The 15,934-nt window shown below is 45.0% G+C and overlaps 1 protein-coding gene across 1 annotated transcript in view; it reads left to right on the plus strand.

Moving 5' to 3' along the window:
- DPY19L4 (dpy-19 like 4) overlaps nt 1-15,934 on the plus strand; it is a 62,388-nt gene that overhangs the window by 12,967 nt on the left and 33,487 nt on the right. The window contains exons 4-7 of the mRNA XM_040993439.1: nt 3,900-3,990; nt 4,533-4,654; nt 4,754-4,899; nt 12,606-12,729. Of these exons, the coding sequence (XP_040849373.1) occupies nt 3,900-3,990; nt 4,533-4,654; nt 4,754-4,899; nt 12,606-12,729 (483 nt within the window). The remainder of the gene's footprint in view (nt 1-3,899; nt 3,991-4,532; nt 4,655-4,753; nt 4,900-12,605; nt 12,730-15,934) is intronic.

The raw sequence follows: 15,934 nt of genomic DNA on the forward strand, positions 1-15,934 counted from the left end.
TTTCACTGCCAACCTATGGCTGGGGTAGTTCATTGATTTGTTCTGTCCTCTGTTGTGGTACCAAGTGTCCTTTCCAAGTTCCGATGGACTGCCATATCCTCCATGTGAACCTGGTTATGGTCTCCACTGCTCCGTTTGAGCCTCTGAGGACGCTCGGCTCTGGCACTTGCACTCCATGGCAGACCATAGAACCTGCACTTCTCTTCATGGTTGGGGTTCTGAGTCCGGCAGTTCGATTGGGGAGATTGCCAAAGAAACTTTGTCTGAGGTGATCCCAGACCTGATTCTGTGTGTGCATGCCAGTACCGGGTCCAACACAGTCCATCGCCCCAATCAGCTTATGCATATGCTGGTGGTTGCAATTGCTGGGTCAGTTCTGTTTCCAGCCTTGTCTTCCACACAAACCAATAGGTGTTGCAGTCCAGCCTGATTCAGCCTGATTCTGCCCAGCACACACTCGGCCCTCACATAAACCAGTGGGAGCCACAACCTAGTCGGAGCGACCTGCAATAACCTTCACCAGACCTGCCCCCTACCCTTGTTCCTGTGCTTGCCAGTATGTACAGCAGACTGGTCCAGTCTGTCCCACATCCCATTCAGCTCTCCTATGTGTTAATGGGCATTGAAGCCTGGTTCAGCCCACTATCTAGCTCCACTATCCAGCCCACACACATGTTGGTGGGTGTCATTCTGTCCAGCTACCCGTGCCCCAGTCCTGGTTTTCATGCTCTCCAGTCAGAGTGGCAACCCAAGAGGGAGGTTCCCACTGTTTTCCTAATGGGTCCACTCCCACTCCCGGATCATGCACTCTCCAGGTGGTTCTGGAGTTTAACTTGAGAGATTAGCCACTGGTGCCAGCATCTGCTATCTGATGCTGCGGCAAAGCCCAACCAACCCTCACCCACTGATTTATGCTTGCACTATTAGGAAGAGTCAACCAAGCCTGGCTCTTCCCTGTTCTGGCTCACATGAGGCCCACAGGTGTTGTAGCCCTGCTTGGTCTAGTTTGCCCCCATCCCAACTCATGCTCTTCATTGGGTGAGGTGTTCCAGCTGGGGGCCCTCCACATTCCCCCTACCAGTTTTACCCCCTCCCTCCCTGGTTCCTACTAGCGTTACTGCCTAGTCTGGCATGGCTCGCCTAACCTTGGCATTTGTTAGTGGGTTCTGTAGCCTGGCCCGGCCCGGCCCACCCCCAGTTCCAGCTGGTGAGGGTTATAACCTAGCCCAGCACAGTGTGTATCCTGTCCTAGCCATACTGTGTACTGATATGTGTTGCGACCGAACCTGGCCTGACCCACACTGTTGTGGCGCTGGGATCATCAGTGGCTGATGTGAACTGGTTCAGCCTGGTCTGCCCCTGACCTGTGCCAAATGTATGCTGGTGGGTACCTTTCCCTGGCCTGTCTGGGATGTTCATTATTGTGATTCTTGGCTCACCTGTGTGGACTGTGTCCTGACAGAGGAGTAGCCCAAGTTCCTCCATCAGAACCTCTCCCAATGCCAGGTAGGCCCATGGGCCAGCCCTACTCAGTCTACTTCCTGTCCTGGCAGGGACAGTGGCTTTTTCTGACTTGCCTTCAACCCATTCTGGTTCTTACTGTTGGATATTTTAGCCCAGCCAAGGCTCGTCCATACCCAAAAACGGCTCACACATGGCTCAGTAGGGACAGAGTCCTAGCCTAGTCCATCCTACATCTATCCTGGTCCTCCAGAGCACCAGGTGGTGCTGGAGTCTAGCCCGGCTCAGAGCATCCAGTCCCAGTCCACACTTGTGCCAATGGAGACTGCAGCCATGTGCAGACCAGAATGCAGTCCTCCCCACTCCAGCCCCTTGCTCCTCGGTGGGAACCCCAACCGAACGAGGGTGTCCTCTTAGTCCCCCCCAACTGTGCTTGTTCCCAGCTATTGATTGCGTGCATGCCAGTGGTTTCTCTGACCCAGCTTGGCATAACCCCTCACTTACCTGTATTGGCCTTTGCCTTAGATAATGTGGCCTAGCATCCCTGGATCATACAGACCTGTAGGTGTAAGAGCTTAGCTTGGCATGACTTGTGCTCCATCCTGATTTCTGTTTTTGCTTGTGAGCTAAGGTTTGCTCGGCCCTGCCTGATCCACCCTCTTGCATTACCAACCCATACATTAGCCAGCCATTGGAGCTACTTTACCAAGCTTGTCTGACCCCCTGGCCTGGACCATGTGTTCACCAGTGGGAGCTATGACCCACCATGGGAGTTTCCATAGTTCCTCCGTTTGACCCATTCCCTGACCCAGATCTCATATACTCCATTGGGTGTTAGGCCAGTGTCCAGCATAGTCTAGCATTCCAATTGACCTTGTATGAGCTGGTGAACATTGCAGTCTGGCCCATCCCACACCCTTTCTTTTTTTTTAAGATTTATTTATTTATTGGAAAGTCAGATATGCAGAGAGGAGGAGAGACAGAGAGGAAGATCTTCTGTCCGATGATTCAATCCCCAAGTGAGCGCAACGGGCCGATGCTATGCCGATCCAAAACCAGGATCCAGGACTTGTTTCGAGTATCCCACACGGGGGCAGGTTCCCAAAGCTTTGGGCCGTCCTCTACTGCTTTCCCAGGACACAAGCAGGGAGCTGGATGGGAAGTGGAACTGCCAGGATTAGAACCGGTGCCGATATGGGATCCCGGTGCATTCAAGGTGAGGCCTTTAGCCGCTAGGCCACCATGCTGGGCTCCCACACCCTGTTTAAGATGGGAATTCGGGTTCTGCTGCCTTGACCTGCCCAGACTGTTGGTTCCTTTACCTGTGAGTGATGGCAGGTTCCATGGTCATACCCAGCTTAGTGCATCACCACCCCAACTCTTGAGCTAACCCATGGGACTATCATTCCCACAGGGTTTGGCCCACATGTCCTCCACAGAATCTACCTCCAGAAATGGTTCTCTCGTTTACTGGTTAATGTCATGGCCCTGCCTAATGTAACCCGTCTGCTGATCCATCATTTTGTCAGGTACTATGATCTTGTCCTGCTAGACAAGCCCCCAGCCTTACCATTTGCATGGACTGGTGTACGGTGGTTAGCATTGTTCGGTGATAACAAGTTCTACACACAAAGGAGGGTGATTTATCATTCTGACCCATAAGGATCATGTGGTCCCCCTCTTCCAAACTACCACGTCTCAGTACCCTCGCTTACCTTCAAAGGAAATTTTACTCTGTTGTTGGGAGTCTGCAGGATTGATTCACAACCCAGAAGCACAGTGGGCCCAACATGGAGATACCTAGGCAGCAATTCATAGCTCCAAAACCCAGAGCTCACCACCGGCTGCATTCAGGGCTCTGAGCATGGAGTTGGACATGCAAGCAGCCAACAGGCTGCTAGAAGTTCTACCTCCCGATCCCAACATCATCCCCTCTCGATCCTAATGTTGGCAGTGGTGGAGCCTGGGCCCACCCTGTTCTCCAGTTTTCCACTCAGTGTACTCACCTGGAAGTGAGCAGCCTCTGGAGCTCAGCAGGCCCCAACAGCTTATCACATGTTCGTGATGGCTGAAATCAGGGCTCTGAGCATGGAGCCGGGCCCGACCTTGGACTTGCCAGTTTTACTATTGTGTACTTCTAAAACCTTAAGCTACCATTTGTTATTACTTGCCTTGGTAATCTCACTATCTTTAGGACATTCTTTTTGTTTACATTTTAAGTTCCTATATTTCTGAAAGCTTAAGTATTTCTTTAAAATAGTTATTAAAATTCTTAAAAAGACTGACTTCCTCATTAATGTGGACACTAGACACTAGTCATTAGTAGTGTGAATAAAGAGACAAAAATGTGCTAATTTAGAAAATGTGGAGGGAAAAAGGAAGATTGCAGGTGAAATTTTGAGGGACTGGCATTTAAATAATCTTTTCATTTCTTTTAGGAACTTGAGCGGGAAATCACTTTTCAAGGTGACAGTGCCATTTATTACTCATATTATAAAGATATGCTAAAGGCACCTTCATTTGAAAGAGGTATGATATGTACAGTTTTTGTTTTACATTTTTCTCCTGAATTTGAGAGACAGATATTTAGGAAGAGCCCCAGTCTTATGGTTCATTTTATTAATACCTGCCACAGTCAGGACTGGGCTGAGACTGAATTCAGGAGCTGGACACACATGTGCAGAGTACCACATGGGGGCCTGGAACTCCACTGTGTGAGGTATGCACCCTGCCTTACAGAGGCTGCGTGAACAGGAACTAGAACTGGAGCCAGGTGTTGTCTCCAGGTCTTCTGATAGGAAACATGGCCGTGGTGGCTGCTACACTGAATTCTTGTCTCCAATGTGCATTTTTAATACCAATATTTTTCTAAAATAAATCGTTTTTCTTCTATATTAGTTGATTTACCTCAGAATTAGTTATTTCTCTTTATTTGTCCTTCATAAAAAATGGAAAAATGAAAGTTACATTTTGAAGTTTCCTTGATTGTGATGCTAAATATTTAATAATCAATGAATTACATGTTATGACAACAGAATAAATAATCTGGAGAAAAACTTTTCTGTTTTCAGGTGTTTATGAATTGACACACAATAACAAAACTGTGTCCCTGAAAACTATAAATGCAGTGCAACAAATGTCTCTATATCCAGAACTTATTGCCAGCGTTTTATATCAAGCAACTGGTAGCAATGTATGTATTTTTCTTTTGATCTTAATATTTGTCTTCTCATGTATTTATGCATTTTCAAGTTGTGTAATATGTGCTTATCTGTTCCTTTTTTTCATGTAGGAGATTATTGAACCTGTGTATTTTTATATTGGCATTGTCTTTGGATTGCAAGGAATTTATGTTACTGCTTTATTTGTTACAAGTTGGCTTATGAGTGGAACATGGCTAGCAGGAATGCTTACTGTTGCATGGTTCATTATTAATAGGTAAGAAAGGTCTCTTACGTTTTGTACATTTTTGGCTGTGGCAGTTTTGAAAATTCCCCCTAATCTGATGAATTCCCACCATTCTCCCTAGTCTATGAACTTGGTAAGGTATCTTACTTGTGATTGTATCATGTTGTACGGCACATGCGACCTTCACTAACAATCAGTGTTCCTGCAGACAGCTTCCACAGCTGCTGCAGAAGGGGAAGGCACCGAGAGGTAAAGCCTGAGAAGGATTTGTTGCACTGTGGCCTGCTTGAAGCAGTGAGGAAGTAGATAACATCAGCAGTGGGTGAGGGTGTAAGGAACACCAGACCCCTGGTTTAGCTTAGACAAACTGAGCAGAGAAGGCAGTCCCAGTGACCTTTGTGTTGTCTGAAGCCACCACCTTTGTCATACAATAGTTGAAAAACATTTTCAGACTTGGTGGCATTGGTTTCCATAGATGTATTGTTTCTTTCTTTTTTAATCGTCAGTTTTTAATAATCAGATTTTAATCATCAATTTTTAATCAGTGTTCAGCCCAGTGATTAAGATGCTGGTAGATATCCTTGTGTCCCATGGCAATACCTGACATCAATGCCTTGCTCTGGCTTCTGAGGGCAGCTTCCTGCTAATGTGTGCCTGGGGGACACTGGCAACAGCTTGAGGGATTTGATTCCTGCCACCCATGTATAGGGCCTGTATTGAGTACCTAGATTCTCATGTTGACCCATCCCATTCTCAGCCAGCACAAACATTTAGAGAGTAATCCAGAGGGTGGAAGATCTGTTTGTGTGTGTGTGTAAATGCATGCATATGCATGGGCACACGTGTGTGTTCATCTTTCTCTGTACCTCTCAAAAACAAAAACATTAAAAAATTTGTGATGCATTTTTTTTAAAGATTTATTTATTTTTATTGCAAAGTCAGATATATATAGAGAGGTGGAGAGACAGAAATATTTTCCGTCTGATGTTTCACTCCCCAAGTGACCGCAACAGCCTGTGCTGTGCTGATCTGAAGCCAGGAGCTACTTCTGGGTCTTCCACGTGGGTGCAGGGTCCCAAGGCTTTGGGCCATCCTCAACTGCTTTCCCAGGCCACAAGCAGTGAGCCAAATGGGAAGCAGGGCCTCCGGTGTTAGAACCGGCACCCAACCGGCGCCCGTATGGGATCGCGGCATGTTCAAAGCCAGGACTTTAGCTGCTAGGCCACGGCACTGGGCCCTGATACAATTTCTTGAAGACCTAAGATATATCACTGCTAACTACTGTAGATAATGACTCTGCCAATATATAACCACATGCTTTGAGTTAACCCATCCCCTTTAGTGATCAGAATAGCTTCATGTTTTTTAATAGCAAGAAAAAAGGAGAATGGGAGTGCTAGAGTTGGTATAGTAGTTGAGACTCTGCTTGGGTTCAAGTCCTAGGTGCTTGGGTTCAAGTTCTGGCTCCATTTCCAATTCTGTCTTCTAATGCTCACCCTGAGAAGCAGTAGATGATGGTTTGAGCGATTTTACCACTCATGTGGGAGATCTGGTTTGAGTTATTGGCTATTGCTTGGCTCAACTCAGGCAGCATATGGAAGACTCCTTCTCTCCCCCACCCCACCCCAGTGTTTCTTTCAGATATATATATATATATATATATATATTTTAAAATTGCAAAAAAAAAAAAGGCATAAGCTGACATTGTGGCACAGTAGGTAAAGCTTCCACTTATGACACCAGCATCCCATATGTTCTTGTCCCGGCTATGCCACTTACTATCCAACTTCCTGCTGATGGCTTAGGGAAAGCAGTGAAAGATGGCCCTTGCCATACACAAGGGAGATTTGGATGAACTTCCTGGCTCCTGGATTCAGGCTGGCCCAACTCTGGCTATGCAACCATCTGAGGAATGAAGCAGCAGGTGGAAGATCTCTCTCTCTGTCTGTCTCTTGCTCTCTCTGTAACTCTGGCTTCCAAGTAAATGAATCTTTTTAAAAAGAAAAATAAAAGATGGCCCAGTAGCCATCATGACCTGAGCCACGATAGGCCAAAATCAAGGGTCGGCTTGCTCTGGGTGTTCTCTGTTGCTTTCCCAGGTGTTAGCTTGGTCCTGGGGTGAAAGTGGAATAGCTGAGACTTGAGCTGGCACCGGTATGGAGTGGAGTGCTGCAGGCTGGCTTAACTCAACTGCAGGCTGTACTTTTGACTTTTAGAAAAATAATTGTATTGTAAAGATTTATTTCTGTTTGAGAGGCAGATTATACAGAGAGAGAAGTAGAGACAGAAAAGGAAGGTCTTTCATCAGCTGGTTTCCTCCTGAAATGGCACAATGACCAGAGATGAGCTGATCCAAAGCTGGGAGCAGGAGTTTTCTTTGGGTCTCTCACATGAGTGCAGGGTCCTGAGGACTTGGGCCATCCTCCACTGCTTTCCAGGCCACAAGCAGAGAACGGGATTGGAAGTAGAGGAACTAGGATATGAACTGGTTTCCATATGAGATGCCAACTCATAGGACAGAAGATTAGGTTGTTGTACCACTATGCCAGCCTTCATAAATAAGTAGGTATATTTTTTTTAAAGATTTACTTTATTTTTATTGGAAAGGCGGATACACAGAGAGGAGAGACAGAGAAGAAGATCCTCTGTCCGATGATTCACTCCCCAAGTGAGCGCAACGGCCGATACTATGCCGATCCGAAGCCAGGAATCTCTTCTGGGTCTCCCACAGGGGTGCAGGGTCCCAAAGCCTTGGGCCGTCCTCGACTGCTTTCCCAGGCCACAGGCAGGGAGCTGGAAGGGAAGCAGGGCTGCCGGGATAGAACCAGCGCCCATATGGGATCCTGGGCGTGCAAGGCGAGGACCTTAACCAGTGCACCACTGTGCCAGGCCCAATAAATAGGTATTTTAAAAATGGGTGTAGAGCTTCTTTGAAATAGAGCGATTGTGACATGTCACAAAAGGGAGATCCTGTGTATCTCCTCACTTTTCCAATGGTGTTAGTGGCCCTGACTACTCATGAGTAGTTACAATTTGAGTCTCCCACAGGGGTGGCAGGAACGCAGTTCCCTGAGCTGTGCTGCTGCATCACAGGGACTGTGTTGGCAGGAGGCTGGATTCAGGAACCAAGCCGGGAAATCAGCTCCAGGTTAGCTACATGGCCATCTGAACCACAGAGCTGGATGTCCTGTCTCAACAACTTACCTTGTTTTGTTTTAGAAGTTTGTTTATTTATCTGAAATGCAGGTAGATCAAATGAGACACACAGAGATTGTCCATCTGCTATTTCACTCCTGAAATGGCCATGATAGCGTGCCTGGCACAGTAGCCTAACAGCTAAAGTCCTTGCACACGCCAGGATCCCATATGGGCCCCGGTTGTGATCCTGCCCACCTTGCTTCCCATCCAGCTCTCTTGTAGTCTGGGAAAGCAGTTGAGAACGGCCCAAAGCTTTGGGACCCTGCACCCACATGGGAAACCTGGAACAAGCTCCGGGCTGCTGGCTTTGGATTGACTCAGCTGCAGCCATTGTGACCACTTGGAGAGTGAATCATCGGACAAAAGATCTTCCTCTCTGTCTTTTCTTCTCTCTGTATATATGACTTTGCAATAAAATAAAATAAACCTAAAAGAAAAAAAATAGTCAATACATCCAAGATTCAAGTCCTCTTAAAGAAAAAGAAAAGGAAGGACCAGGCCAATCCAAAGTCTGCAGCCAAGAGTTTATTTTAGGTCCCCACTTTTATGTAGTGGTCCACATAGTTTGACCCTCTTTTTTTTTTTAAGATTTATTTATTTTTATTGCAAAGTCAGATATACAGAGAGAAGGAGAGACAGAGAGGAAGATCTTCTGTCTTATGATTCACTCCCCAAGTGACCGCAAAGGCCCGTGCTGGGCCAATCTGAAGCCAGGAGCCAGGAGCTACTTCTGGGTCTTCCACGTGGGTGCAGGGTCCCAAGGCTTTGGACCATCCTCAACTGCTTTCCCAGGCCACAAGCAGGGAGCTGGATGGGAAGTAGAGCTACTGGGATTGGAACTGGTGCCCATATGGGGTCCTGGCATGCCCAAGGCAGGGACTTTAGCCACTAGGCCACTCCGCCGGACTCTTTGACACTCTTCTGTCACTTTCCCAGGTGCATTAGCAGGGAGCTGTGTTGAAAGTGGAGCAGCCAGAGGCCGACATTGTGGCTCAACAGGCTAACCTTCCACCTTCAGGTGCCATCATCCCATGTTGGTACCTGTTTTTGTCCGGTCTCCTCCAGGTTTTTTGTTTGTTTGTTTTTTGTTTTTGATTTTTGGTAAGATTTATTTATTTTTATTGGAAAAGCAAATTTACAGAGAAAGGAAAGAGAAAGATCTTTGCATCTGCAGGTTTGCTCCCCAGGTGGCCACAACAGGCAGAGCTGAGTGATCTGCAGTCAGAAGCTTCTTCTGTTCTCCCACATGTGGGTAGAGTCCCAAGGCCTTGGGCCTTCTTCTGCTTCTTTCCCAAACCACAAGCAGGGAGCTGGATGGGAAGTGGAGCAACTGGATAGGAACTGATGTCCTTATGGGATCCAGGCACATGCAAGGGGAGGATCTAGCCACTAGAATATTGCGTTGGGCCATAACAGTTACTCTTATGTCCTGTTTCTGTAATACGGAAGTTGTATCTTTAGAAAGAACTTTAGGTCTGGAAGTGAATCAGTGGGATCTTTGTCTTTCTCTATCTTCCCTCCCTCCTTCTGTTACTCTCTGAAACTCTGCCTTCACATAAGTAAGTCTTTTAAAGAATAATAATAGTGGGGTCTACATGCTAGCCTGTGGCTCAAGTCCTCGCCTGCATACACCAGGATTCCAAATGGGTGCCGATTTGTGTTCTTGCAGCCCTGCTTCCCATTTAGCTCCCTGCTTGTGGCCTGGGAAAGCAGTTGAGGATGGCCCAAAGCCTTGGGACCCTGCACTTGCATGGAAGAGTAGGAGAAGGCTCCTGGCTCCTAGCTTTGGATCGGCACAGCATGGGCTGTTGTGGCCACTGGAGAGTTAACCATTGGACAGAAGATATTCCTCTCTCTCTCCTCTCTGTATATCTGACGTTGCAATAAAAATAAATAAATCTTTAAAATAATAGTAATAATAGTAATACTCCTACCAGTGAAATAGAATATTTATTTTAAACTACTTCAAAGTCAGAGTGACTATTGAATCTAATTATTCACTCCCCAGATGATTACAAAAGCCAGAGGTCGGCCAGACCAAAGCCAGGAGCTTGAAACTCCAGTTCTCCCACATGGATGACAGGGTTTCAAGTACTTGGCTGTCATTGCTGCCTCCCAGGATACATTAGCAGAAAGTTGGGTTGGCAGTGATGTAGCTAGAGCTCTGGCACCTGAAGCTGCACCCTGACTCACTGAACTGCCATGACTAGTCTCATATGTTATTAAAATGAAAATGCAAAATTGAATTCAGAGCCTTTGCTGATCTCATGGCTGTCTATAAGGGTTGCTGGATGCTCATCCAGGTTGTCCCCTGTAGGTGGTGGAAATGGCCTAGAGAGATCCTACTCAATCTATCCTGGAATGCACAGAGCACAGATTCATTGCCACTCTTCCAAATACCCAACTTGTATTTGACACAGATTTTGCTACATTGATCTGTGAGTAGCGGGTAACTCTATTGACAGGAATTACAAGGATCAACATGTTAGCATCAGGCTCTCGGACTTGTTGGTAGAGTCCTTCCTCCTCACCTTCATTATGACATATTAATTTCATTGGGTTTTTTTTTTTTGAGAGTTGACTTTTTAAAAAATATTTATTTATTTGGAAAGTCAGATATACAGAGAGGAGGAGAGACAGAGGGAAAGATATTCCTTCTGATGATTCACTCCCTAAATGGCCTCAACAGCCAGAGCTGAGCCAATCTGAAGCCCAGAGCCAGGAGCTTCTTCTGAGTCTCCCGTGTTTGTGCAGGGTCCCAAGGTTTTGGGCTGTCCTCGAATGTTTTCCCAGCCCAATAGCATAGCAGCTAAAGCTCTCACCTTGAACACACTGGAATCCCATATTGGCGCCAGTTCTAATCCTGGAAGCTCCACTTCCCATCCAGCTCCCTGCTTGTGGCCTGAAAAAGCAGTCGAGGATGGTCCAAAGCCTTGGGATCCTGCACTGCGTCGGAGACCCAAAAGTAGCTAGTGCTAGGGTTTCTGTCTGCCTATCCCACATAGATGCCAAACATGGAACTGTCTTCCACTGCTTTCTCAGGGTCATTAACAGGGAACTGGGTCACAAGAGGAGCAGCCAGGACATGAACTGGCACTTAGCTGGGAGGCAGCCTTTGCTGTACTGTAACACCATCCTTGTTAAGTGTTCTTTACTAATCCATGTAGGTGGGAAATATGTCTCTGTATGTTTTGTAAAAATCATTCATTACAGAATTACAAAAGATTAATATCATTATTGAGTGTTTATTTGATTCTAGGCACTGCTAAATTGTTGACAATTTTTATTTCATTTAATTCTCACATGTGGTCGTGTTTTTGTAAATGTATAAATGCAAAAATACTCCACATGCCTTCTATGAACAACATGTGTGTGTGTGAATATCTAGTGCTTTTTAATAGCTTTATTGAAGTGTAATTGACATAAAATGAACTGAACATTATTGTATACTATTTCCCTAATTTACATGTTTGGACATAGGAGATCTTTAACACAACTGATGTAATAAACATTGCCATCATCCCCCAGAAATTTCCTTTTGTCCTTTCTAATTCGTTCTTTGCTCTCACCCATACGCACTTAATACTGTTGTGCTCAGGGAACCAGTGATCCAGCTTTCTCTCACTATATGTACATTTGCATTTTCTAGAATTTTATAAAATGGGAGTCACACAGCATGTGTTACTGTTTTCTGTTGTTCATGTTAAGTATAGCTGGAAATATAATTCACTAGTGTAACTGTGTGCATTAGTGTGTCACATGGCTGTGGACTGAACAAAATTATTTGTGAATGGAAAATAGTTGCATGTAATGATTTTAGGTGAGTTAGTTTTGTTGTGGTGTTAGGAGACAACGTGCTCCTGCTGAGATCTAATGAAGCAGAAACTTAGGAAGAGCTGACAGAGGCATTTCTACATTTGTAATTCTGGGCATTTTCAGAACACTCTCAATGTATCATGTAAAAGTCTAGGGTAATGTTCATTCTGGATAACATACTCTCTGACAATCAGATTAGTAAACTCTACGTACTGGAAGAAATGTATCATAATCCCAGTTACACCACCACGTACTAGCCATATGACCTTGATTAAGTTTTATCACATCTCTGAGCTTCATGTTCCTTTTGTAAAGGAGGGTAAAGCTTTGGATAAGCTGGGCTGCCAGTGCTGTATGCCTGATAGTATTCCTCTGAGAGGTTCCCTTTGGTTAGAAGAAGGAAGATGGGCTGTGATATCAAGGCTGCTTTAGACAGCAAGCTGTATGGCAGCACAGGGCTGTAAGCAGGTGTAGCTTTTTCAGGTTGTCACTGAGGGCCACGTGTTCAACCGCAGCACTGAGCAGCACTACATCTTCTGGGTCGGTGGGATGCTGTTAATTTGTTCCATGATGCTCTCTCATAGATAGTGTTAAATCTGCCTGTATCTCTGTCACACAGTTGTTATAGAGAACAATCAGCTGTTTGTAAAAGTGCTTTGGAAAGTATAGTGTTACACCAATGTAATGTCTTGCTTTTAATGTTCATCTGTGACTTATTTTAGGGTAGATACAACAAGAATTGAATACTCCATTCCTTTAAGAGAAAACTGGGCACTACCCTATTTTGCATGCCAAGTCGCTGCACTTACAGGCTATTTAAAAAGCAACTTAAATACGTATGCAGAGGTAAGATACCTGTCTGTTCACCCATCATAGTTAATTCTGATTTACTGCAAGTGTGGTACATAATTTTAAACCTAGACCTATTGAAAGTTACATTCATTGAAATTTGGTTACTACATAAAAAAGATATCATTTTTTTTGTTATCAAATGGTTTACTCTCTCTGTAGACATTAAATGATTTTTTTATTGATTAATTGCATTATGTGACACAGTTTTATAGGCACTGGGATTCCCCCATCCCTCCCCAAACCTCCCCCACATGGTGGATTCCTCCACCTTGTTGCATTACCACAGTTCAAATTCAGTTGAGATTCTTTCATTGCAAGTATCTACCAAGTATAAAGTCCAGCGTCTTATTGTCCAGATAAGTTCATCTCTGGTCTGAAGGTAGAGCTGGCAGAGTATCATCCCGATCAATTAAAAGCCCTGACATTATATCAGTAACATTTTATAACATTGTGGAATTAGTTGACATGGTATTGAGTAACCAGTATGTTAAAGGAGAGAAAAAAAAACGAATGCAAGTTCTGAACCACAACCTGTGACTTCTACATTGACATTTCAATTATTAATTTATATATAACTGGTTTCTATACACCTTAAAATGGCTATAGATTACTATTCAGCTGTCTCATGTCTATTTTAATTTTAGTATTTAGCAGTCTATAGCGTTGAAGCATGATTTTGCTGAACCTGGCTGTTTTACGGGTAGTCTAACTCCATAACTCTAACAAGACATGTCAGCAGTTTAGGTGAACAGTTTTAGGAGGGGTGTGCAGAGAAATCCTCAATACCCTAGTGAGGAGTAACTAGTCTTTGTGTCCCACCCAGTGAGTTAAAGTGCATCCCCACTGCCTGTTTCCTGTCTGTTTCTAAGCTTTCCTTGCTGTTCTCTGTCTATTCTAGTTTTTGTTTGTTTGTTTGTTTATTTTGAGGGGTTTCCGGAGCGATCCTGATGGTCATTGCCAGTGAGGGTGGGGACCCAAAGTTGGAACCAGGCAAAGACCAGAGAAAGCTCCTCTCCCTAGTTACGAAGGAAGTTTACTGTTCTTCTGTTTCTGTGGACTGCTCAGTGCTCCTGGTTGTTGTTCTGATGACCTTGGATCCTGCGAGGCAGGATTTGGGCTTCTTCCATCCCATGTGGTGGATCCAAATGGGGGTGGGTGACCTCAGAGTTCTCGGCCGCCAAAGGCACTCCATTTCCCCGTGGTCTCCTTGGCAGTTGGGATGTAGTCCTCGGTGCTCGTTCTGATAGTCCTTGGTGAGGATCTGGGAGTCTTCAGGGTTGGGATACAAGCCTCCTCCTGTCTGCCTGCTCCACTCTGGGGTCCCCCCTGCTCTATGCATATGACCTCCTGTTAAGAGGTTGTCAGGATCACTCCTGATTCCCCCCATATGCCTTTGTAGTTTTGCTATTGTCTAATGCTGACTGGAGTCTGTTATGTATGAGTTACCAGTTATGATCCTGATAGGTTATACTTCTGTCTTCCTCACATCTTCTAGGGTGATGTAAGATTTCTCTGCTCTCCCTCCTCGTTTCCGAATAGCATAGGGCCTTACAAGTATATTAGGTTTTACATTCTTTGATGTAGATCATAAGCAATCTGACTCTAATGCAATAAGATATTGTGAAGTAACCAGTGAGCCAACAATTGATATGAGTCAGACATTGAATGATTTTTAGGAGAAAAGAGACACAATATTTAGATGCAGTTACTTGACAGATAAGTGAAGATATGCCATTTTCAAAGTTAATCTGTTCCACCATTACTTTGTTACTCTTCTATTTTTTTTAAAGATTTATTTATTTTTTTACTGCAAAGTCAGATATACAGAGAGGAGGAGAGACAAAGAGGAAAGTCTTCTGTCCAATGGTTCACTCCCCAAGTCGCCACAACGACTGGAGCTGATCCAATCTGAAGCTAGGAGCCTGGAGCTTCCTCCAGGTCTGCTATGCGGGTGCAGGGTCCCAAGGCTTTGGGCTGTCCTTGACTGCCTTCCCAGGCCACAGGCAGGGAGCTGGATGGGAAGCGGGGCTGCTGGTATTAGAACCGGCGCCCATATGGGATCCTGGGCATGTAAGGCGAGGACCTTAACCACTATGCTATCGCAAAGGGCCCTATTATTATTCTTATTTCTGGAACATTGCTAAAGAAACAAGAGACCCGAAAGACTCTCTAGGCAACTGGCTTCAAATCAGCTCAGCTCTGGCTGTTGTGGCCACTTGGGGAGTAAACCAGAGGATAGAAAATCTTTGTTTGCCTCTCTTTATCTCTGTAAATCTGCTTTTCCAATAAAAACAAACCAATTCTTCTTCTTTTTTTAAGATTTATTTATTTTCACTACAAAGTCAGATATACAGAGAGAAGGAGAGACAGAGAGGAAGATGTTTTGTCTGATGATTCACTCCCCAAGCAAGCACAATGGCCAGTGCTGTCCGATCCAGAGCCAGGAGCCAGGAACCTCTTCTAGGTCTCCCACACGGGTGCAGGATCCCAAGGCTTTGGACTGTCCTTGACTGCTTTCCCAGGCCACAAGCAGGGAGCTGGAGGGGAAGTGGAGCAGCCGGGACCAGGATCGGCGCCCAAATGGGATCCGGGTGCGTTCAAGGGGAGGACTTTACTGGCTAGGCCACCATGCCGGGGCCCACAAATCAATTATTCTTAAAAAAAAAATGTGTGAAGAGTGACAACAGATGGCAACAATGTTAACTTCTTTGCCTTCAACTGTGTTTTCCATGACTGACCTGAGGTAGCTTAGAGAGAATCTCAGGAGACTTGCCAGCTCAGAGAATTAATATTCCTACTTTATTGTTTGAATTAAGCCTAGTAACTGTCTCAGAATACTGATCTGAAATGTTTAAAATAAGGGTAACTATAAAGGCAGCCATTTTTCACTGAAATTGCCTGAAAGGGATATTGCTTTGACAGTTTGCCTATCTTTGGTTTGGAATTCCTGCCTTGAAAGAGACCACAGGGACCAAAGAAAAGCTTCAGTTAAACTTGGTTGTCTGGGAAAAAGAAAGCTTTCAGTTTCTTTTTGAAGTTTTTGTGAAAAACATACTATTCTTTCTTCCTTTCAGTAGTGGCACATGTCTTTGTTTTTATTTTAAGGTTTATTTATTTTTATTGGAAAGGCAGATTTACAGCAAGAAGGAGATAGATGTTCCATGCACTGGTTCACTCACCATATGGCCACAGTGGCCAG

Source organism: Ochotona curzoniae, unplaced genomic scaffold, assembly GCF_017591425.1.
Source record: "Ochotona curzoniae isolate NIBS_2020 unplaced genomic scaffold, NIBS_Ocur_1.0 contig_1071, whole genome shotgun sequence".
Lineage (NCBI taxonomy): Eukaryota > Metazoa > Chordata > Mammalia > Lagomorpha > Ochotonidae > Ochotona > Ochotona curzoniae.